The 25,655-nt window shown below is 42.4% G+C and overlaps 1 protein-coding gene across 1 annotated transcript in view; it reads left to right on the top strand.

The window, feature by feature from the left end:
- The window catches only part of LOC308306664 (contactin-associated protein-like 2), a gene marked incomplete at both ends in the record, with an annotated part of 459,572 nt that overhangs the window by 32,642 nt on the left and 401,275 nt on the right, over nt 1-25,655 (top strand). The window contains 1 exon segment of the mRNA XM_080751705.1: nt 14,625-14,681. Within this exon segment, the coding sequence (XP_080607831.1) occupies nt 14,625-14,681 (57 nt within the window).

Below are 25,655 nucleotides of genomic sequence, written 5' to 3' on the forward strand. Positions count from 1 at the left end.
AAACACATCTAAAACCAGTAAGACTCCTTAATCGGGAGATAAGCGACCGTCACATCGCATATACAAGCTTTAGAAGGCAGTCATAGCCAATCAGGAGGGAATATGGGAAATGGGACAGATCCATGTTGATGACATGGCAAAGCGGTACAAAAATGTGTTTAGCAAAAATCGGCCTGATGGTGGCGCTAGAAGAGTTTTTTCAGGGGTGGAGGTTGTGATTTGCCATCCAATGAGTGTGTGTGCAAAGTTTGGCATGGATAGGGCCAACGGTGGGGGAGATAAGAGTAGGGGCAAAAAAATGTGATGTGACGGACAGACGGACAGGCGGACAGACAGACAGCCGGTGGAGCTTTTCATAGTAACTTGCGACCTGACGGTCGCAACTACCTGTAATGAGTCCTTGAGACAGGAGTTTTATATATCAGTTTTATACAACTAGAATATCGCCCGCCTTTGGCGGGCGAATCCTAGAGTTCGCACGCTTCGCGTGCTCACATGCACACACACGCACAACTGCTCCAAGCCATGTTGCCCACAAAAAGCACTGTTTCTTCATGTATTTTGAGTGTGTGTGTGTGTGTGTGTGTGTGTGTGTGTGACGATTTCAAGCATGGATCCAGCGAATTCTTTGCCGTTTTTCTGGACTTCCGTGATGCATTTGGAACCCTTGCACATAATGTCATGATTACATCACTTGTGGAAATACATCTACCCCAGGTTTACATTGACATTGTAACAAATGTGTATTGTGGTTCTTATATACAGGTGATCTGTGGGAAAAAGCTCACAGACCCCATCCCTTTACAAGTAGGTATTAAAACTGGCTGCCCATGGAGTGCTGTAAATTTTATTTTAGCACTTAACCAGTGGATGAAGTGGCTCTGTATGTCTGCCCCCGACAATGTCATTTCCCCTAACCCCGTACAGGGGTATGCAGATGACGTGCAGGTCGCCTCCTATCATGGGGCTGTAATTGGTAACATGCTCTCCAAAACTGATTCCTTCCTGGAGTGGTCAGGTTTGGAGGCAAAAGATACTAAATGTGCAGTTTTTTATGAGAGGCGGAGTGGGGGAAACCGCTGGTACCATTCAAACACAGATACAGTACCTGCATTCACAATTAACAATAAACCTATAACAGTCTATTCACGCCATGAAACATACACATACCTGGGTCACAAGTTTAATGTGGCAGGTGAATGGAAAGACCAGGTCGATGAAATCACCTCTGAATACTCCAGCAGACTTGATTTAATTCATGCATCGCCCCTTCCTCTTATCATGAAGCTGGAGGCTGTCCGTGTATTGGCATTGGCAAAAGTACAACATCTATTTTCTAATGTACATATCCCACGAAAATCACTACGTGATTTGACTGATAAAACTGTACATCTAGTGAGGCAGTGGACTGGCCTAAACACACACACAACACGTGACATTATATTTCACAGTAAAGGCGAGGGTGGTCTGGGTGTTCCCAATTTCGAATGGGTTTATATTGCTACACGGCTCTCCCATCTGTTGAATATGCTGAACAGTGATGACCAGTATGTGAGAATGCTTGCTCGTTCTTCTCTATTCTTGGACCTAAAAAGACGCAAGGTCCCTATGGCTCGTGGCTCGGACTCTAACTTCCTTGGTTTTAAGAGAAAACCAAATGGAAAACTGGACAGTCGCTCCCCTGGCTTTGGTGTGTGGTCAGACTGGCCGGACCTAAATGACTTGTGTTGCTGGGCTGATGTTACCCTGGAGTGGGTAGGGTCCAACTCTGAGGTGGTGGCTGTCTCAGAGAATGTTATATCTGACCCCAGTATCTCTGTGAGAACAACTATGACTGTGTGTGGAACAGAACACCATCTTCCACTGATTAATGCCCGAGGTCGCCTCCTGTGGGCACAACAGCAAAGGCAGAGGCAGCACTGGACTCAGTTGAGATTGCAAGGGAAGACTGCATGTCTCCCTGATGCAGACCATTCTGTCTCTCACTCTGTGTTAAAAAATGTTGCCATAGATGAGTGCATCGTTGTCTTTACTTTGAAAGCAAGATTACAGGTTTTACCAACTAAACTTAATCTCTCCATCTGGTTTCCAGGCAACCATGCTCCTCACTGTATTCATCATGGCAATGAGCAAATAGCCGAAACCATGTCCCACATCTTAAATGGTTGCCATGTATACAGGGGCCTCTACATATAGGCACGACAGAATTGTAGATTTGATATCAAAAGATATCTCTTCTATTTTTAGGTCCTCCATCATACTGTATAAGCACACTGCTGTGAAGCCGAGCATGTTTAACCTGTGTATTGATGATTCTGTGTTCTCAAATATTACAGCTAACACTCCTGATGTCTTTGTTGTAAATGAAACCCTTAGGGAGGTGTTTATTCTCGAGGTCGGCTGCACTTTTGACTACAGCTTGGAAGAAGCCTTTCTAACCAAAGTGCTGAAATATCAACAGCTAGTGCAGACCATCTCACAGCTAGGCTACAGATGCAAACTTTTAGTTTTTATCTTTGGCAGCCTAGGGCATGTGCACAAGTTGGTTGTGAGGGGCTTACAAATGGCAGGCCTCTCCAAAAGGAGGGCCAAACAGTTAGCAAGGTTTTGCTCAGTGTCAGCCATTATAGGAAGCCGCTCAATTTGGAGGAGGCGTTGCTTCCTTTACCCATGACTTATGTCCGCTGTCTGACATGTATTGTATGTAACAATGATTAGCCATTTAGGCTCTTTGTAACTGGCTGTTCTTTCATATTATCTGACTGCACTGTCATTGTTTATGACCTTTGTATGAGGCTTCCTTGTACTTCTGTTTATGTGGTCATAAATAAACATTTCAATTGTGTGTGTAACCCTCTTGTAACCTGAGACTCTCTCTCTCTCTCTCTCTCTCTCTCTCTCCCCCTGTGCAGCTGACCCCCCCCCCCCCCCTTCCCTCTTGTAACCTGAGACTCTCTCTCTCTCTCTCTCTCTCTCTCTCTCTCTCTCTCTCTCTTGCTCTCTAGCGAATGAGCGGACGGCATAGGGTTGTGGGCGGTATTCCGTGAGTTCTACCGACATACATCTGATCTACATCTGATCTACCTATGAGTTGAGGTGGATGTGAAGTAGGCGTGAATGGGCTTGGAAGTGGGATGCGGCTCTTAAAGGATTGTAGAATAGGATGAGGAAAGTCACCACGTCCATGTGCTTTATTTCACTGATGCTTCTGTTCCGTTGGTTTCATGAATAATATGTTGGACACTTAAACTGAAAGATGTAAAGTGCATTTAGAATGTCCAACACGGTAGCACTTTAAACTAAGGTCCTGTTAACAAACATTTTATTTATTAACAGTTAATAAGATGTTTATAAGACATGTATTAACTGTTAAAAGAATCAGCTCAAAATCTTTGGGCCATCACACATTGTTTTATTTGTATGTATTTTTACGTGTGTGTGTGTGTGTGTGCGTGCGTGCGTGCGTGCGTGCGTGCGTGCGTGCGTGCGTGCGTGTGTGTGTGTGTGTCATGCGTGCCTGCCTGCACGCCTGTGTGCATGTTCACACTGGCCAGGCAAAAGTACCAACTTCCTATTATACTAAAACTGGTCCATTCAATGAGCTATGAGAGCATTACCACAAACCTCCCTACCTCAGGCATAAAGAAAATACAGTAGGTATTCCAGGAATCTAACTATGTTATGCCTAACCTAGAAAGGTACAGAGACAGAAAATAAAGTTAATGCGCTGGCAGCCGTGAGGCTGGCAAAAAGAAAAACATAAGAAACTGGGTCAACCTTGAGAGACAACAAACCGAAATGTGAATGTGCTGCAGTGGGCAAATCAAATTACAGTGTTCTGGGTGTTGGCGTTTATTCAGTAGGACTCCAAGCACAGTGTCTCGGCCGGTGGTTGGCTCATCCATGGTTCAATAAACACCAGTGCGGCCTTCACAGACTAAAGGCTCCAACCTTGAGTCACTGACAAACAAACTACAAGCAAACAGAGTAAAACAGAATTGCACTAGGTGTAATGCAGTACGTTATAAACATACATTTCATCTTCCCTCTACACTACAGCATATAAAATCTCTTCGAAAGTAGCCAGAAGTAGCCGATCTACAAGATCAAAATGTGTCACAAAACACGTCACGCTGTGAGCTTGTTGTGACCGTCAGGTCGCAAGTTACTATGAAAAGCTCCACCGGCTGTCTGTCTGTCTGTCTGTCTGTCTGTCTGTCTGTCTGTCCGTCTGTTACGTCACACTTTTGCCCCTACTTTATCTCTGGCACCGTTGGCCCTATCGATGCCAAACTTTGCACACATACTCCTTGGATGGCAAATCACAACCTGGTTTATCACATGGCCCTCTACTAGCGCCACCATCAACCGATTTTTGCAAAACAAATTTTTGGCTCCTACAGATTTTGGCCTAAAATCACACAAAGTGGTACACACTATGTCTAAAGTCATGTCATCAACATGGATCTTGACCCATTTCCCATATTCCCTCCTGATTGGCTACGATTGCCATCTAAAGTTTGTGTATGCGACATGACTGTCGCTAATCTCCCAATTAGGGAGTCTTATACTCCCATCATCAGCAATTTTAGCTAAATGACCTGACGGGACTCTAGGGTTCATGTGGTTAATACTGTATAAGCGTCCCCGTACAGCCCTGAGCTTTGAGGCAGCTTCAGCAATACTTTAATAGACATTGAAGGAACAAAAAACAAAAAACAGTGCAACCGTGTCTTTATAAAGCATAATATGCACACGTACTGTATATCCAGACCTATTACTGGGTTATTAGAGGTATTCATTAATATTGCTGAATGAGATGTGGATTCATTGAGAGAAGGAATTCTATTGACATTGAATGAAGGGAAGGAGAGATGGACCAGGGATGAATAGGAGACAGGAGAAAAGTTAAGGCACCTACTCATCTCTCTCTCTCTCTCTCTCTCTCTCTCTCTCTCTCTCTCTCTCTCTCTCTCTCTCTCTCTCTCTCTCTCTCTCTCTCTCTGAGCCCCTGCCCTTATATATGTCTGTAAAAAGTGCCCTCTCCAGACCATGAATGCAGTTTTTACTACGGTGAAAGAAATACAAATGCCCTCTTTCCATGCCATACCTGAAGGCAGCATTTATGAGAATTACCTCGTCCAAACTCTCATGAACTTGATGTTGAAAGAATTGCCCTCTCTATGTGTAGACATCCATGCCGTTACATCCAGTATTCACTTGATTATACTTGGTTTAATGTGGTTTCAAGTACCGGAAATAGCCGACCTCCAAGCTGCGACGTGTTGTGAGCTTGGAGGTCTGCTATTTTCAATATTTCAACCAAAAGGCCCTTTTGGAAATGTCATCCCCTGCCTCTCTAACATTCTCTGCACGTCCCTGCTCTCTGCCTCCCGCCTATAATTCCCTGGGGTCGTTTAGTTAATTAATCCCATGAAACCTCTCTGCCTGACATTATTAAAAGCCCATGCCTCCATAGAACTGGACGTTTTAGTGTCTCTCGTCTACGAAGGGAAGTGAATACCCGTTCAACCTCAAACCCTAAACGTTGGGAATAGATTTATAATGAATCTGTAACATCAGCAGTTTTCCCTTTCCTGCCGTCTCCTTTCTTCCCCTTCACAGATTACTCCTATTCTCTTTCGTTAACGTCGTGCTACAACGTCTCACACGGTGGTCTGACAGACTCAACACACTTCTATTAGGGAAGATTTTCTAAGAGGAATGAAGAAGGATGTATATTTATCAGATAATAGGGAACATTGCAATAGACAGATATAACTTGTGGTAACTTGAAGTTAATTTGAGGAATCAAATATGATGCTGAGGGGCCGGAAGCCTGAGGCTTTGATCGATTACGTTGAATGCTGTCCTGTCTGCTGTTGCGGTCCATTCAGACATGATTATAAGTTAATGGAAAGTAATGCTCAATAACCTTGGAATGCTGCGGGACAACTTTAGTGCTTTGTAATCTTTTAGGGAGAGGATCTTTGGGATCCTGGTGGTGACAGATGGATTATGAAATATCTTGTCATGTCATGTCATGTCATGTCATGTCATGTCATGTCATGTCATGTCATGTCATGTCTTTTCCATTCTAAAAACCTCTGCTCTACGTGTAATCTTCATAAAAGAAAAATCACACCTAGTGTGAAGTGAGCGGTGCTATTTATGTTTAATTTCATTAAGCGCCACGCAAAGCTTGGGCGTACAACAAACTTTGATCGCTTTGTGCCAAGATGTAGGCCACGCTTCAAAGCCCGGACAACAAACTTTGAGCGCTTTTTGCCGAAATGTAGGTCAGATGCCAACATATTCTCACCTCTAAAGCGTCATACAACCGACGCCTTGTCAAGTACTGTACTGCGTTGGACGATGGGAATCTTTGGGATTGCCTACTGTGTCAAGGGTTGGACAAATTGGGTATGGCCAGTGGTCTAAGAAGAAAGAAAAAAAAGTAGTTCCCAAAGCGAGATTCGATACCGCTATGAAGGGTTTACCAGCCACCCGACTCTACCGTTCACGCCACTATAAACGACGGAGCCGCGCCGTCTCAGGCGCCGATGAGCCCCGAGAGCCGCCAGCGAGGGAGCGGCAGCGACCGAGTCGCCGCGGCGAACGGTGCGAACCGCGCATGAGCCAACTCAGCAGCGTTACCGAATTATGTGCCGTTATGGACAGAATAGTACATTTTGACCAGGGGACTGCTTCCGTGTCCGAATGCGGCTCAAAGAAGGGACTACGTTATTATCCACGTTGTCAAAGATAAAAGCACAAAAAAAAGGAATTTCCCAGTTGTCTCCTTAGCTCAGTCGGTAGAGCATGATGACAGCTAAAATTGAGACTGGGGTTTGATTCCCTGTGACTGGAAAATATTCCAGTAAACACATGTCGGCACATGCGTACTAAGACTCTCCATTCTCGTCTGACCATCGACGTTGTAAATGTTCCAAAGTGTCGCACGGGTGAAGCAGAAAGTGAGTTGGGAATGTGTCGGGAGGGTGAAGCAGAGGGGGTGACAATGGGCTGCAGATGCAGGCCACGCTTCAGAGTGGTGGACATATTTTGGGGCCCATACATTTTTTGGTGCCTGGACAAAGCCAGATGTTGGAGCTTAGCTCCTCCTTCCAGTAGCACCGCTCAAAAACACACAGACAGACAAACAAACATGTGAATAGTTGGCTGAACAAGTGTGTGTGTGTGTGTGTGTGTGTGTGTGTGTGTGTGTGTGTGTGTGTGTGTGTGTGTGTGTGTGTGTGTGTGTGTGTGTGTGTGTGTGTGTGTCACAGGGACGTGCTGGCCATTGGGAAAAGCGGGACAACTCCCGAACGGCCGGTTCATTCACAGCCGGTCCAGGCTGGCCGTTAGGAAAAAAATAAAAATAAAATGTCGGCCTTCGTTACATTTTGGGGGCTGGGCGGCCAACAAAGTAAATCGTCACTGTCGGGCAGAAACCTCGTATCTCCAAGTTTCAAATTTGTAATTTTTTTCGCAAAGTAAAGCCCTGCTTCATCATACAAGGCCGTCGCACAAAAGTAGTGAAAACAGCAGATCTATAAGCACACAACGCCTCGCACCGCGAGGCGTTGTAGATCGGTGATGTCAGTGAGTCACAGTGATGTGGTACAGAATGACTCATATATGGGCATTAAAAGGATGTCACGTGACATCACTTCCTGTACTGACAGTTAGACAAGCTACAAGATTTCTCAGGCTGTTTTCACTAGTTTAAATCATTTTTAAAATGATAAATACAAAACAAACGGTTTTGGACATACAAGGTTTCCACCCGACTATACTATAACTCATGTAATTGGCCCACTGGCTTGTCACTTCTGAAATGGCAAATCTTTGAGTAGCAGCAGCGCTATAGAGAGAGATGTCTCTCTATAGCGGGCAATGAGGGCCTCTCCAACTCTTTTTCCCGGGCTGAATCAGGGGTCCAGCACGTCCCTGGTGTGTCATGTGGTCCTTGGTGAGTTTAAGTCTGGCCTACAGCACCACCTACAAGGCACAGGGGGTCCTTGTGAGTCTGACCCAGAACACCAGGAACAAGCTGTTGTTTTTCTGTGATTGCACTTCGCCACACATAAATAATGTATGAAAGTGTCTGCTGAAGCTAAATACCCCTCTGCTCAGCACAAGAAAATGAGTTAGACCATGTGTATTCTATTCAGTAAACTAATGCTCAAATGGATTGTGTTTGTTCTTTTTGTTTTACATTATTGTAGGCTATTTGTCTTGTCCCGGTTGGTTGTGCATAATGGTCCAACGGTATGGATTTCATCTCCAGATCTTCTCTAATGCAAATAAGATCCAGGCATGTCAGAGGTTGGATTTTTTTAAGGGGGCAACTGGCGGCCCGGGGGCCACACACCTTCACTTAATGTGGCCCACAGGTTGATATCAGAATACTGATATATAATTGATTTCAGCTGTTACAATTCCAAACATAACCTGCTTTAATTCCGTCAGTCTATATTAGTAGCTCAATGACTAGTATAGTAGTAATAAAATGTATTTTTTTATGTCCAATGTATTTGTATTTAGGTTCATAAAGTTAACATATGCGTTTGAATTAAATCAAAATGTTACATTTCAAGATTCCAATTAAAAAATAACAAAAAATAAATCAGGATTCCAATAAAAAAAAAAAAATCACGATTCAATTTCAAAAGAAGCAAAAATAGCCGATGCGTTTTGAGCTTGTAGATCTGTTATTTTTGCTTCTTTTGTATGAGATACTAGAATGACAAAGTAGGACGTAACAATATGCATTGTGGCCCTCTGGAGTGAAGGTGGAAATATAGTGGCCCTCGCCATCATCAAAGTTGCCCACCCTTGAAATAGACCCTTGTAGATCTTTAACTCTTGAGAGAGTAAAATGAAACCAAATGGACCCGTAAAGGTTCCATTTTATGCTCTCAAGAGTTAAATTATTGTTAAACATCTACATGACGTAATTTACAAGAAGTCTACATAATTAGAGAATGTAGAAGAATTGTTTTGTAGTTAACGTAGTTAACCGCATCAATACAGCATGGAATTGTGAACAAAATCTTATCCAACGATTATTTTATTTTTTTGTTTTGGGCCCAAGAGGCCCAAACAATATCATCAAATAGTGGTCCGTGATGAAAACAGGGGGTCCGGAACCCCTGGGGGGTCCTCAGAGTTACAACATGGGGTCCTCCAACCACTTGCACTCTCGTGTCCTTAAACTGAGAACTTTAGCCAAAAATAGCAAATCTATAAACTCACAACGCCTCGCAGCTTGTAGATTGTCTGTTTTTGGCAAAGAAGTTTGGTGTAGAGGGGAAAAAGAGCAGACTATGTACATAGTGAAAGGTCAACTTTATTAAGTATTGACAGTTCAAGTGGTTAAATATCTGAGAACACAAATTGACATGAATCCAAAATACACTGATGATTGTGCTGTCAAACAATGCAACTATATGGAATCTGCAAAAAGGGGGTCCCTGCTTCATCTCTCTCTCAACTAAGGGGTCCTTGGCCTGAAAACATTGAAGACCCCTGATTTACAATATACATATTGTACATACAGTACAGCATACATATGTTGTGTGTGTATAGTATATATTTATATACTGTATCGTCGTTGTCGGGTGAAAACCTTGTATGTCCAAAACCGTTCGTTTTGCATTTATCATTTTAAAAATGATTTAAACTAGCGAAAACAGCCGATCTACAAGCACACAACGCCTCGCGGTGCGAGGCGTTGTGTGTGCTTGTAGATCGGCTGTTTTCACTACTTTTGTGCGACGACCTTGTATGATGAAGCAGGGCTTTACTTTGCAAAAGAACGTACAAATTTGAAACTTGGAGATACGAGGTTTCCACCCGACAACGACGATATAATGTGTGCAGAACTTCTGTGTGCAGAGCATTCTTTCCACATTCCTCCATTGGATGGAGGCGGGGTGAGCTTCACTGTACTTCCTCTAAACCTGAGCTGGCTCTGTGATAACACCAATCCTGCAAACCTTTCATGGTCCAATATGCAAATTGGCCACTTGCTGAAACTTGGAACACATTTTCTTTTTGAGCAGCGGTGGAGAGGCACGAGGCCCATGATATTTACATATTTGAATATGCATATGTCTGTCTAGAATTTCTCAATGATAGAGAAGTGTGTGCTTCAGGCTCCCTTTCAGGGTCTATTTTGAGTTTTGTTATGATTAATGATGTTATACATCATCTATCATAGAAGACTATTCGAAGTCCTATACGTTTTGAAACGTATCTGTTGAAAACAACAGATGTATGTTTGTTTGCTTTATAACAGCTGAGAAAGGTGATTACAGTTTTTCACGATTGCTAACACACAAGAATCAAAAATTCAGCACAATTTTCACAACCTTAAAGGAGGACTTCACCACTTTTCAACCTGTCTTCATATAATAGGTCCTCACTGTGATAAAATAGCACATTTTTTTTCTACTCAGTCTGGGTCTCATAGGAGAGCTGTGGGCGGGTCAAATCCATCCACCAGTGACATCATAGTTTGACAGATTCTTTTTTTTAAACAATATTTTTGCAACTTTTCAGGAATAGAAAGCCTGCAATTTCTATAGAGCATTGCAGCGGAAGTGGATTCCTGGGGTCACTTAATATTCCCCATTCATTTTCGCCATAGACGTTTACAAAAATATTTATAACAATTATGTTAAGCCTCGAACCAAGCCATCCAGGATGGAGGTGAATCATGACCATATAACATTTTTTTCTATGAAAAGAACATTTTGAAAATCGCTAAACAAAGGGTAGTTATTAAATGTAGTATATCAAATAATGTAATATTAAAATATGTTTTCACATAGGATCAAAGGTTATATGATCATGATTCACCTCCATCCTGGATGGCTCGGTTCGAGGCTTAACATAATTGTTATAAATATTTTTGTAAAAGTCTATGGCGAAAATGAATGGGGAATATTAAGTGACCCCAGGAATCCACTTCCGCTGCGATGCTCTATTAGCTTGGATTCCCCACTGATGATGTCACTGGTGGATGGATTTGACGAGCCCATAGCTCTTCTATGAGACCCAGACTGAGTAGAAAAGATTTGTTCTATTTTATCATGAACATTAGTGAGGACAGGTTGAAACGTGGTGAAGCCCTCCTTTAACTTCATGCACTGACAGCTTGACCCGATTTGGCACTACTTCACACTCCCTTTTCTGCATTAGACTCTGACTTTCCTTGTTTACACTCGGATGTCAATCACACATCACCTTGTTGTCGAAACACTACTCACAATGTTCAGTTGTTGCACACACTTCTCAAGTAAAATCTCAAAGTATCAACCTAGAACACACAACTATTCAAAACTCTACACATTCAAGTCTGATGTCAATTACACATCACCTTGTTGTCTACAACTACACACAAAGTTTAGTTGTTGCAGTTGCACAACTGAACATTGAGACAGGAACCGGAGGCAGAGATAGGCACAAAATACAAAGAATGTATATATAATATATATATATATTTTTTTTTATACAAAGATACAAATACCAGGATATTGTATAAAAGTAGGGCTACACACTGATAGAGTCATTGTCATTCATATGGTGTGTTCCATTTCAACGATTGTTTTCAATTTTGCACTGCAGTGTGTTGTAAATGATTGGTAGTGTGCAGCAAATGCTTAGTTGTGTGTAACTCAATGAATGGTACCGTATGTGTCATTTGAAAAAGCATTTTGTGTGTGATATGTTTTCAATTTTGTGTGTGCAGTTTTGAGGAAGCCGCTATTGTATTGAGAAACGTGTGTTACATTTTTTTTCGATTGCTAAAACACATTTTTCAAAACTGTACGTTCTTTTCAAAACTGCATACACAAAACTCCAAACATCAAACACAAATTGCTAAACCCTGGCATCCCTTTGCAAAAGAACTCTTTGCCATCAAATCTCTTAACATGTTCACAAAATGGAACTCGTGTTTTCATTTGGTAAACACAGACCTATTTTCACATGACACACACATACCATTCATTGAATAAACACAACTAAGCTTTTGGCTGAACACTACCAAGCATGTACAGAACACTGAAGAGCAAAATTGAAAACACAATTGTCGAAATGGAACACACTGAATGAATGTCAATTACTCTGGTAAATGAACCAATTCCCTTTTTGTAAAATGACCCAGTGTATGCCCACTTCTCTCATAGACAAACATAAAACAGCACACAAATATGCAGACATAACATTTTATTGACTGTAGGTCTAAACGTTTACCCCCAAACACTCCAAACAAGCCCACAACGCGTTGTGTGCTTGTAGATCGGCTGTTTTCAATAGTTTTGTGCGACAGTCTTGTATGATGTAGCAGGGCTTTTCTTTACCAAAAGACGTACACATTTGAAACTTGGAGATACAAGTTTTCTGCCCGACAGTGACGATATTTTAGTGATTATGTTGCGAGGAAAACGTTGAGATAATAGCCATTTTGGTTAGAACTGACTGAAAATAACTTTGTACTTCAAGTTTAAAATTATAATAAATAATATTTTTTCAAGTGCCCAAATAAATTCCAAATATTATCAAATGATCTTGCGGCACCCCTGGACTGCCGTCGTGGCACCCCAGGGTGCCCCATCACCCACTTTGAAAACCCCTGGCCTAGAGTGCCACATGAAGCCCTGACAGGCCTCAAAGCCCACATCTCCACAAGCCTCCTCCATGGCCTGAAGCAGTGGGACCTGCATGGCTCTGAATTGCTCGCCTGACCCGAAAGTTTAGAGATTTGAATATTTGTGTGTTGTGGATTGATGCTTTGAGATTTTATGTGAGGAGTGTGTACAAACCTGAAAATTGTGTGTTGTGTTTTGACAACAAGGTGATGTGAAATTGACATCAGAGTGTAAAGAAGGAAAGTCAGAGTCTAATATGATTAGGAAATCTAAAGTAGTAACAAATTGAGTCAAGCAATTGGGGACAGAAGTAAAGGTTGTGAAAATTGTGCCTAATTTTTGCTTTTTGTGTTTTAGCAATCGATAAAAACTGTAACAATCGTGAAAAAACTGTAATAAGTCCTTCTCAGTTCTCACTCCTCATTTACATTTAGAAAAAAGCTCAGCTTTAATTAAAGTCATAATATGTTGGTTTCTGCCATTCAACCTTCGGGAAAGCACATTACTGTAATATGAAATGTGGACGGCAGCGGCGTCAGTTCAGAAAAATCTAAGGTATGGCAACATGACTGGTGTCTTGCACGCGCGCCATTAGCAACAGGCACGATTACAGTACATTTTATTATTTTCCCCTGTAGCCAAGGTATGGCAGCTGCCATAGCTTGCCACAACAATACCCAATTGACGCCTCTGGGGTACGGAAGCAATTTGTCATTTTGAAAACGGTATTCTCATGAGTGGCGATGCTTTTGGCTTTTCAAAATGCCTTGTTTTTAAAAGTGGAGCTTGAACATGTTTTTCCCCCTTTTCTTGTGATTCTCCTGATTTAGTGAGTGTGACATTGGCTCCCTTCTCAGCTCAGCCGAACAATAGGGGGTACAGAATGTATGCAGCTATTTATTAATGAGCTCTCAAAGAGCATGTTTTGATAGAGTGCTTTAATGGAGCTATAATAACTTCTTTGTTCAGCTGCTGCTGAAAAGGGGGTGCGCGAAGTGTGCGTGCGTGTGCGTGCGCGCGCGCGCGTGTGTGTGTGTGTTGTTGTGTGTGTGTGTGTGTGTGTGTGTGTGTGTGTGTGTGTGTGTGTGTGTGTGTGTGTGTGTGTGTGTGTGTGTGTGTGTGTGTGTGTGTGTGAGAGAGAGAGAGAGAGAGAGAGAGAGAGAGTGATGTAAAGTAACTGAGTACATTTACTTAAGTACTGTACTTATAAGTACAATTTTGAGGTACTTGTACTTTACTTGAGTATTTCCAATTTCCAATACTTTTACTTCCACTCTTACACAAATTGTGTACTTTTACTCCACTAAATGTATTTGAAAAGAGAGAGAGAGAGAGAGAGAGAGAGAGAGAGAGAGAGAGAGAGAGAGAGAGAGAGAGAGACAGACAGACAGACAGACAGACAGACAGACAGACAGACAGACAGACAGACAGACAGACAGACAGACAGAGACTGGGAGAGAGAGAGAGAGAGAGAGAGAGAGAGAGAGAGAGAGAGGGGAGGGTTGAGAGAGAGAGAGAGAGAGAGAGAGAGAGAGAGAGAGAGAGAGAGGGGAGGGTTGAGAGAGAGAGAGAGAGAGAGGAGGGTTGAGAGAGAGAGAGAGAGAGCGAACTGGTGAAAGCGCGGAGATAAGTTCAGCACCAGAGACAGCGAACAGCGCACTCTCTCAGAGCGCTCTCCTCTCCGAGACTACAGCTCGCTACACTGCTGGAGTGAGACCAGCTGCGGTGCGTTTGCAGAAAGACTACAGTATTACACAGACTCTATAAGAGAGAGACAGAGAGACAGACCTCCTCCGTCAGTTCTCAACTACAGACCGTCCTAGTGGTGAAGCCTCGTCAGACAGACAGACTCTCTGTTCAAAACGTCCCGATTCGCCCTTCTAGTCTAGCGTTCACAGCCGGTGATGATGGAGACGCATGGAGGACACCGTCCTGTACTGGGATTTACCTCCTTATTATCAGCCGCCTTATGGATTTACTGCCGCGTCAACGTCGTCCACGGAGCTTCGGCAACAACCCGTAAGTTGTGCTTCTCTTTTCTTTGGTTGTTTGGTGTTGGAATGGACAGTATAGAACAGGATAGAGAGACATATAGGCACGGGACTGTTGTGTTACCGGTGGGGCTGCAGGGAGCCTACGGTGATGCCAGAGGCGCTGGAAGCGAGTAAGCCGTGCAGCCTATGGGCTTCTGTAAACAGAGGGAATCGTTACGTTACCCCCGACACTTACTTTGAACCACATGTGTTACAAATATTTTTTTTCTGCATTGAATTCATTTAACATAGCCTAAAGACCTACTAGCCTTGGATCAAGACTATCAGTATTTGATCGAGTCTGACTTGAAAGCAAAAGTCAGACTCGATTAAATACTGTACATGATTTTTTAATCCAAGGCAGGCTAACCCAGCTCTATGTGATCAGCCAACTGGGTGCATACTGTAGGCCTATGCCTACATGTTGTTTTAGCTCACCTCACCTTTCAGAAGATAGTCGTTGATTTGGATTCAGAAGAGCTCTGCCACAGTAGCTCGCTGTGAGTGGGTGATTGCCTTGGGGTACAAACCCAGATCTATATTCTACCTTGGTGATTTGGAGCCAGCTTTACAGTATATTTTATCTTCGTTTTGGATCATGTTTTGGAGGCTGGATTAAGGTGTATTGAATGATCTCTTTCAATAGAGGTTGTTATGATTGAACCCAGAATCATAATGCATAAATGAAAAGATGTCAATATAACTTTGCTCCAAAGCAAAAATAATAGTATTTTCTTTTCTTAAACTAGAATACCACCAAATACAATGAACTTGGTACTTGCATGGCTCTTGAAATGTGCTGTCTGTCACAGACATAATTGGCACAGGTACATTTAATTTAATTACTCAATGTGAAACGCTTCTGCTCTCCGGTCCAATTTATCTGAGGCCTATGCGTTGATGCTAATAGATGTATCACACACTGGTTTGTCTTATACCCTTTTTTATTGTGCCTTGCTCTTTTTACTGTAAACAACAGCACATTTTCCTTTTTTTCTTTTCATATCTGCAACCTTGTAAAACTTAACTGCTGTGCTGCCTCTGGGCGACTGATTTCCCCCTTTGGGATGATAAAGTTATCTATCTATCTTACCCTGCAGGAGGGTTGAACCAGTGGCGTCAGTTCAGAAAAAGCTAAGGTATGGCAACATGACTGGTGTCATACCTTAGCAACAGGCAGACGTTTATTTTAAGAAGTACATTCTATGTTTTCCCCCCGTTTCTAAGGTTTCTTGGGCTGGATATGGCAGCCTGGAACGGTTGTGCAAGTGCAGCTTGGCATGTTAGTAAACGTGCCACAATTAACAATAATGCATTGCACCTGTGCAGCTGACCTGCGGAACCTGGGAATATACTTTTTTTTTTTTTTAAGATGGGGAGAATACAACCACCTTGTTAAAATGACCATTTTACTGTAATTTAACAACATAATAACCAGCACAGATAGACAAAGAGACATTCATGGATTTATATTTAAAAGTAACTTTTATTTTCCCCTCTGGACCCAGGGTATAGCAGCTCCATACCCCTGCCATACCCAATTGACGCCCCTGTCTGCAACCTTGTAAACCTTAAACTGCTGTGCTGCCTATGGGCGACTGATTTCCCCCCTTGGGATGATAAAAGGTATCTATCTATCTTACCCTGCAGGAGGGTTGAACATAACATACTGGATAATGGGAAGCCTAAAGCCTTACTCAGTGGCATCAGTTCAGCAAAAGCTAGGGTATGGCATAGATGGGAGTCCTCATGCGTACGAAAAATCTGGGTTTGTCCTTTTTCCCCCAGAATTCTACAGTTTCTTGGGCTGGAATATGAATGATATGTGGTTGTTCAAGTGCAGCTAAACTTGGCATGTTAGTAAACATGCCACAATTAACAATAATGAATTGCACCTGTGCAGCTGACCTGCTGAACCTGGGGATATACCATTGGGGAGAATACAAGTGTGGAGAATATAATTATAATACCTTGCTAAAGTGACCATTTTGTAAATGTTTGCATTTGTAGTTATTTTACTGTAATTTAACAACATAATAACCAGCACAGATAGAGGCATTCATAGATTTATATTTAAAAGTAACTTTTATTTTCCCCCCCTGGACCCAGGGTATGGCAGCTGTATGCATACCCCTGCCATACCCAGTTGACACCCCTGGACTTTACAATAGAATGTAAAATCTATTGGACCAGGACAGGACTGGGGTCCCGGGCTTATATCTGCAGAGGTTTGGGTGGTTGTATGATTTGTAGGCTCACAGCCCATTGCGTGTCATGTTAAATTATATTCGGCGACGTATCCAGAAAATATAGATGGGTGAATGTTGACCTTAACATCCGGCTGGATGTGTTGGGGCCACGGGTCATTAATCATCCTACCCTGACACACAGCCATGGAGTCACAGAGCCCCAGCGCTGTGCCGTGGCTCTGTGCCAAATATCTCCAATGTGGTAGATAATGACAGAATTCAGTAGGCTATTATATCAGGCATCGCTTAAAGGACTACACCATGAATTTCCCTTTTTTTCTTGTTTTCTCCAGTGGCGTCAGTTCAGCAAAAGCTATGGGTATGGCAAAGATGGGAGTCCTCATGGAAAAGAGGCATTACATTTTGTATAACTGAATTTTGTATCTGAAAATAGCAGATCTACATGCTCACTGAGCATGTAGATCGGCTATTTTCACAACGTCTGAACATTTTTACACAGGTTTCTATGGTTTCTTGGGCTGGATATGGCAGCCTGGAATGGTTGTTCAAGTGCAGCTAAACTTAGCATGTTAGTAAACGTGCCACAATTAACAATAATGCATTGCACCTGTGCAGCTGACTTGCAGAACCTGGGAATATAACATTCTGTCAAGATGGGGAGAATACAAGTCTGGAGAATATAATCATAATACCTTGTTAAATTTACCATTTTGTAAAATTTAGCATTTGTAGTTATTTTACTGTAATTTAACAACATAATAACCAGCGCAGATAGACAAAGAGACATTCATGGATTTATATTTAAAAGTAACTTTTATTTTACCCCCTGCATGGACCCAGGGTATGGCAGCTGCATACCCCTGCCATCCCCAATTGAGGCCCCATGTCTTCTCAGTGTCTTCCAGCCCCCCCAAAAAAAAATAATCATTAACTTTAAAGCCCCTGATACACGTAGCAATTTTTTTTTTATCAATATCAACCAGCAACGACCAGAGGCGTCAATTGGGTATGGCCATTGGCATCGTCATTGGATTAATCTTTTTGTGCCTTCACGCGTGCAAGATATCAGTCATGTTGCCATACCTTATCAACAGACATGAATTTATTTTAGGAGGTACATTTTATTTTTCCCCCATAGCCAAGGTTGACACCTCTGGTCGTTGCTGGTTGATATTGATGAAATAATTGCTACGTGTATCAGGGGCTTAAGCCTTGCCTTTCATTTCAGTGATTTTCTGAATGTGTGTGTCTGAACGGTACTCTTTTGAAATCGGCCACATTCTATGTCACAAAGGGGCTCATTTCCTATTGGGCCCCCTCGAGAAGGGGGCAGTACTTTTTGGGAGGCTATATTCTATTGTGGCTATAGGTGGAACCATGAGGTAAAGTGGTCTAAAATTGGAACGATACAGAGAAGATTAGCATGGTGCCATGGTATCTTCTCTGTATCGTTCCAATTTTAGCCCAAAAACAGCGCCCCGTTGCCAACAAAGGGCACTTTGATATTGCATCTGAAATGGCTTGGAATTAGGGACAGACAGAACATGACATTTCAATATCTGAGTGGTTGTTTAGGCTAAAACCTGTATAAAACCATATTATGGTCCAATATTTTTATAAAATATATTTTTAAAAGCATGGTGGGGCCCCTTTAATGCATGCATTTTCATTGCATCTTCCAACAGTCAGTGTGTGGGGAAATGATACGATGAAAGAATTATGTATATCCTTTCTATTGTGTCCTTTCTATATGTCTTTTAGCCTCCTCTTTGGCTGGCGCCGTCCAGAATTCTGATTTGAGTAAACTACAACAACAAAGCCGATCTTTAATCTCACAACGCGGCTCTTTTCACTACTTTAGCTTGACACTCTTACGACAAAGTAGGCCTTTAAGTCACCAAAAAAAAAAAGAACATTAGGGTTTCTGTCCGACAGCGACAGTAATAATATTGCTACCATAAATATAGCGACATCATTTTACCACCCAGCTCTAAAAAGGAAAGCGGAGACAGAGAGGATCTGTGTGCTCCACTTGTGCTGTCCTCTCATGAGGAACTGTTCCTTGTGGGCATTCCCATGAACAGGCCCTCTATCACATAGGATGGAGCGCCGCTGGCTCCCTGGCATACAGTATGAGCACAGTTTAAAATGGTAAAATAGTAACTGGTGCATTTATATAGCACTTAGTTTTATCCAAAGCACATTACAGAGGGGCCATTTCCACCAAAAGAACCTTGGTTCAAGAACCAGTGTCGTTCAACTTTCTTGGAACCTTGGTTCGTTCTTGCGAACCGGACGCGAACCAGCTTGCGTTTCCACCAGATTGAACCAGATTGAACCAGAGAAACCTATGATTTTGTGGTTCAGGTTTCAAACCAACGTTTACAGTTCGGAACCAACTCGGTTCTCGGTGGAAAAGCTCACCTCTGGTTCATCCCATAGGCGGGAGAAAGAACCAGAACCGGTTCTTTGCTGGTGGAAAAGGCCCCATAGATTGTGCATTACATTCACACACCGATGGCGGAGGAAACCATGCAAGGAACCAACCTGCTCATCGGGAGCAACTAGGGGTTCAGCATCTTGTTCAAGGACACTAACTCTGGGGGAGCCCGGGATCGAACTGGGAACATCCCGGTTCACATGCGGCCGCTCTCCCGGCCACTCAACCCATGAGCCACTGCCGCCCCTGTAGGAATAGCTGTGAATTCAAACTACATTATCTGACTCTCACAACGGTTTAGCTTGGACCCAAGCTAAATTGTGGTGTGTCAACATGTTTATAATGAAGTCATACTCCAGCTGTGTTTTCCCCAACCTCTCGGCTGCTAGTGGTTCGCTGCTGACATCCATGGACCGGTATAGGAGGAGGGCTTATTACGGACCAGGTGACTATTGCGACCGTAGGTCGCATATAATATAAAAACCTCCAGATCCTGTGTGTACGTCACAGTGCGTGACACCTCATCCCAGCTCAGCAGAAGGCTATAGCTGACCTGTTCTGACATCACAATGATGCTGCAAAATGAATTCCATCCTTGTCTGACATCATAGACCTATGACGTCTGACATCATACAATCCCTCTTATGCCCAAATATGGAGATCCCTGATGTCATCAATATTAAGCCCATATCTGGGAATGCCCATATGTGGACATATTTGTGTCAGTCTCATGTGGTCTATGCATAACCAGGTCTGTGCATTTTTCTTTGGTCAAAGTTGATCCCATGCCAAAGCGCCAGCGCCTGCCCAGCAGTCTGCTGTCACCCGGGTGGATGTGTGCACGTGCCCATGTGCACGACTACGCCCTTAGGGAGTCTTCTGGTTTATTTTCTTATGACACGGTCACAGTATCGTCAGCCCCGGTGTTGTGGCGATAGAGTCTGACAGTGAGCGAGAGGATGTGGGTGTGTTGGAATGTCGTTCCCCGGAGCCAACTCTCTTCTTGAAAGCATGAGCAGGTGCTGTATCACACAGGGAGCGTTCTTGGCTCCGTCCCTGACATATGAGTGCAGTTTAACGTGCAGACAGGGAATATAATTCAAACCTATACGCTTTCTGTGTTCGCCATGGGAGCATGTGGGATGCAGTCTATATCCACAGATCTAACATGAAACAGTGAAACATTGTGATTTTTTTTCTCTCTCTCTCTCACTGAAGAGACGGAGATGGACATGTTTTTTTTTAGAACCTACTGGGAGATGATGTCCAAAAATAGCATGGTAGCTGTGTTTAAACTGCCATCTTCCTCAAGAAGATGTGTGTGTGCGTGCGTGCGTGCGTGCGTGCGTGCGTGCGTGCGTGATTGTATGTTCCTCTCAGGCTATGTACACACAAAGACGATCGTCTCAAGAAATGCGTGTGCCCACATGAAACCACTGAGAATGGCAAGACCGTCTCTAGAATGCAACAAATCCACTATAGTATTGAGTAGAAGTAAAAGTATTTGTTATAGCCTATTCTACCACTTTTTGTGGTCACATGTTCAGATACTGGATTCTGATTGGCTTAAAACAGTGGTAAATCAGTCAACAACCTTGAGTTGGCTCATGGACCCCGCCCACTGTTGTGTTGCATGATTGTAACTAAATAACCTTACAAGTTACAACTGTTTTCTTTCATTTATAGGGTAGAAGTGGTAGAAAAGCAATTGACCATTCGAGGGTCGTGGGTTGTTGGCTGATTTACCACTGTTTCAGGGTTGTGGCACAAGGCGAAGCCCACAAAACTGTGAAAAGTGATGACTCATCACTAAACCATAGTTTTGTGGGGGCGTTTTTAGCCCAAGGAATGTTTTTTGTGCAAAACAAATGCTTGCAATGGATTCAGAATCATGAAAAACCCCTAGTTTAACCCCTCACATGCTACTTAAAGCAGATTTATTTTGGTGTGTTTTATCTTGTATAGTTAATTTAATGGGGCCAACTTTCATCAGCTGTAACTGATTCTCCTAGGGAAACTGAATTTCAGTATTTGTGAGATGTCTTACTAGACACCTTTACAAACACATTGGTGAAGACATTTTTTGGTAAGGAATTTATTCCAGGATTTGACACTATTTCTGAAGATATCCCCTGACTAAGCGATTAAAAACGTTTGCGGATTCACCTAAAAGCGTGTTTTTATGGACGGCACCTCAGAGATGTGTCTGGTGTTGTTGCATGAGATACAGTATCTATGTTCTGTAACGGGAGCAGAGCTGCAGCCAGATTAATGCACTGAACACTGACAAGTCATGCTTCGTTGTCCTCGCTATTCCTAACAATGTCCCACATGCAAACGCGCGCGCACGCGCACGCACGCACGCACGCACGCACACACACACACACACACACACACACTCATGACTGTATGTATGTACGTACGTACGTACGTACGTACGTACGTACGCGCACACTGCACACAGTTGGGTAAATGTCAGGTTGGTTTTCAATAATGTGTGTGTGTGTGTGTGTGTGTGTGTGTGTGTGTGTGTGTGTGTGTGTGTGTGTGTGTGTGTGTGTGTGTGTGTGTGTGCCAGTGGTGTAAAGTGACTAAGTAGATGTACTTAAATGCTGTACTTAAGTACAATTTTGAGGTATTTTTACTTTATTTAAGTTTCTATTAGTTTTTATTTCTAGTTTTCAGTCTACTCCACTACATCTCGGATCTAACTATTGTACTTTTACTCCACTATAATTATTTGAAAACTTTAGTTACAAGTTACTTTGCAGATATAAATAACTATATTATAAAACATACATTAATCCACTTTAGCCCTATTTTATACCTAGGCTATTTGAAAATAGCCGATCTACAAGCTCACAACACGTTGCGATGCAGATCTGCTATTTTCAAACATTTTGTACTTTTACTTTTGGTACATTAAATACATTTTGATGCCAACACTTTTGTACTTTTACTCAAGTACATTTTGAATTCCAGACTTTAAGTAGTACTTAAGTAAAACATTTGAGTACTTTTTTCCACCACTGGTGTGTGCGTGCGCTTGCGTGTGTGTGTGTGTGTGTGTGCGTGTGCTTGCGTGTGTATGTGCGTGTGCGCGTACGCGTGTGCGTCCAGGCGTGAGGGCGCACACGGGCGGGTTTTGTGTGCACGAGAGTGACAGCGGAGCCTCAGAGTTATTCTAGTGGAATGTGTTCTCATTAGAAGGCTTCAGAATCTATCCGGGCTCTGTGGAGGAGAGGAGAGGAGAGGAGGGATTACAGGACGGAGAGGAGAGAAGAGGGGAGGGGAGGCAAGGATGACAGGATATCAGGAGAGCTGAGAGGAGAGACAATGTTCATCAGGGGGATACAGTGTAGATGTGAAGAGACAGCTTAGAGCAGTGTTTCTCAACCGGACCTTTGGTGTGCCCCTGAGAAGGGTCAAGGGTTTTCACCACTGTTGTGCGACAGCCTTGTATGATGAAGCAGGGCTTTACTTTGCGAAGAAACGTACAAATTTGAAACTTGGAGATACAAGGTTTCTTCCCGACAGTGACAATATTTACACCCCCGTATTATGTTGGTGTGCCCATGGATTCTTGGGACATGAAAAGTGTGCCCATGCAGAAAAAAGGTTGATAAACACTGGCTTAGAGAGAGAGAGAGAGAGAGAGAGAGAGAGAGAGAGAGAGAGAGAGAGAGAGGGTCATGGTTAGGATGGGACAATATGAAAATGTCATATCACGATGATTGTGACAAAAGAAATCACGATTTACGATATTGTGGCGATTTACAATGAAAATGATCCATTATCCTGGGGTGTAACATTTGGGCAAAGATATTTGATAGAGAGTGAAAGAAAACACTGCATCAAGTACGTATAAGTACCTTATACCAACCAGTAAGACTCCCTAATCGGGAGATAAGCGACCGTCACGTCACATACACACACTTAAGAAGGCAATGGTAGCCAATCAGGTTGGAATATGGGAAATGGGACAGATCCATGTTGAGGACATGACTTTAGAGATACTGTGTACCGCTTTGCGTGATTTTAGGGCAAAATCTGTATGGAGCAGTGTCCAAAATGTGTGTCCAAAAAGAGACTTAATATAAACCGCGGGTCTTTGTCTTTTTATCTTATCTTCAGATTATCTGACAATAATAGTCCGTAGATCTATGGATTATGCAGTGCCGACAGCAATATGACATCTGTTTAAGAATCTCTCTCTCTCTCTCTCTCTCTCTCTCTCTCTCTCTCTCTCTCTCTCTCTCTCATGTACAAAACTCCAGTGGAGAAACGCACTGCAGATCTACAGTGGCAGATAGTACATGGGGCCGTGGCTACTAACAGACATGTGGCACACATTGACTCTAGGGCCAGTAAAAACTGTCCTTTTTGTCAGGAGAACGAGACACTTGAACATCTATGGTTAAGGTGCCCAAGGCTTGGTAGTCTGTTTGCGCTGCTACAGGGATGTTTTAGTCTTAGTGGTTTTAATGAAGTGCTAAGTGATGAAATGTTTATATTTGGGCCAAAGTATAAAGCATCACAAAAGGCACGAGTGGGAATACTGAACTTTTTTTTTTTAAACAATATGTTTATTTTGTTTTTTCACATTTTTTTTAAAGACATACAAGACAACATAATACAATACAACAAAAGACCACACTCAAAGCTCAGACAAAACAAAAAAGTATACAATATACAAAAAAAAACATAAAAAACAGAACCTGACACTAACACGACACATAAGAATATAAAATAATTATGGTACAAAGAGCACATATAACATTAACATCCAGATTCCTATGCAACACGGCCAGACAAACGACTGTAGAGAATACTGAACTTTTAAAATAAAAGTAAAAATTAGCATCTGGCTTTCAAGGAGGAACAAAAGGAGTAGGGTCAGTTGAAGCAGAACTCATGACAAGGGGATTGGTTGCAGCTCGAATTAGAATAGAGTTTTCATATTACAAAATGATTTCTCGTCTGGAAGAATGTATTTACATGTGGGGGCAAGAGGATGTCCTGTGCAGTATTGAGCTAGAATTGTTGGTCTTGGCTTTTTAGGGAAAAAAAGAAGAGAAAGGTGTTTTTAAATCTAATGTATTTGTTTTGATATCCCTTACACATACGTTGTAGAATGTCCTGAGGATTTTGTAAGTGTGACCAAAGATTAATAAAGGCGTGGTCCAGAATCTTTTTTGTCAATCCCCACGTAACAGACATTTATCTTTTCAGCAATACAAAAATAGCCTGATTTTATCTCTCTCTACTTGTCTCTCTGTCCAAGATTCATCTGTATCCTCTTCCCTCTGTCAGTTCTAGTGCCTATAGCAGACTTGGGCATTGTGCGGCCTCGGGGGCCGTATGCGGCCCTTTGGCCCTTGTAGGGTTAATGGCAAATTACAAAACAAACACATTTTCAAATGTATTTACGTATGTGTACATCTGCGTGATCATTGGATCGTTGTCTCAATAACAAGCAAGTGGTCAGACTGGCCTTACCTTACCTATCAAAAATGGCTAAGTGTCAAAAAAAAAAGAAGAAAAGTTGAAGCTGGACTGCTAAGTATTTATTTACTGAAGTCGGAGGTAAAGTTGTGTGTTTAGCCCTGCAAGGCCCGAATTAATTTCTACTGGCCCAAATAAATTAAAAAAAATCAGATGCTGTTGTAGGAGTCCTAATCACAGGTAAATGTAATGTTAAAAAAATTAATAATGTTTTTGTAAGGTTTTATAGCCATAAATCATAAATCATAAATCATGCTCTAATTTGCATTTTGGGGATATTTTTCACAATATTAACATATGCACGTGTTCTAGACATTCTAATGATCACGAAAAACAATATTACAGGCATTTTACTTATGTTTTAGTGAGGAATAGCTTCAGTTAAAAAGTGAGATGTTGTTCGTCCAGACGCTGGAATTTCAACTTCTCTGGGAGGTGTGAATGTCAGCTGCTGTGGGGGGTATTTATATGCAAATATCGTGGCCAATGGCATTGTAATACTAAACAATAGGATGTAATGGTGATGTTAATGTGAAAAAAGAACAGGAAAACTAATTATAACATTTTTTTAAAAATGATTTAAAAAACGTTGCCAAAAAGCAACGCTGGGCCTTGCAGGGTTAGTTTGCGGGGACCACATCTTGCAGGAAGCACTGCCTTTTGGCCCGGCCCTCCACAATATTTTCTGTTGTTCATGTGGCCCCATGGAAAAAAATAATTGCCCACCCCTGGCCTATAGGAACGTGTCTATGGGTCGACTTCCATCATAATGGATGTTGTTGTGCTGAAACTAAGATAAATGTTG

Source organism: Nannobrachium achirus (genome assembly GCF_963921795.1).
Source record: "Nannobrachium achirus genome assembly, chromosome: 21".
Taxonomy (NCBI): domain Eukaryota; kingdom Metazoa; phylum Chordata; class Actinopteri; order Myctophiformes; family Myctophidae; genus Nannobrachium; species Nannobrachium achirus.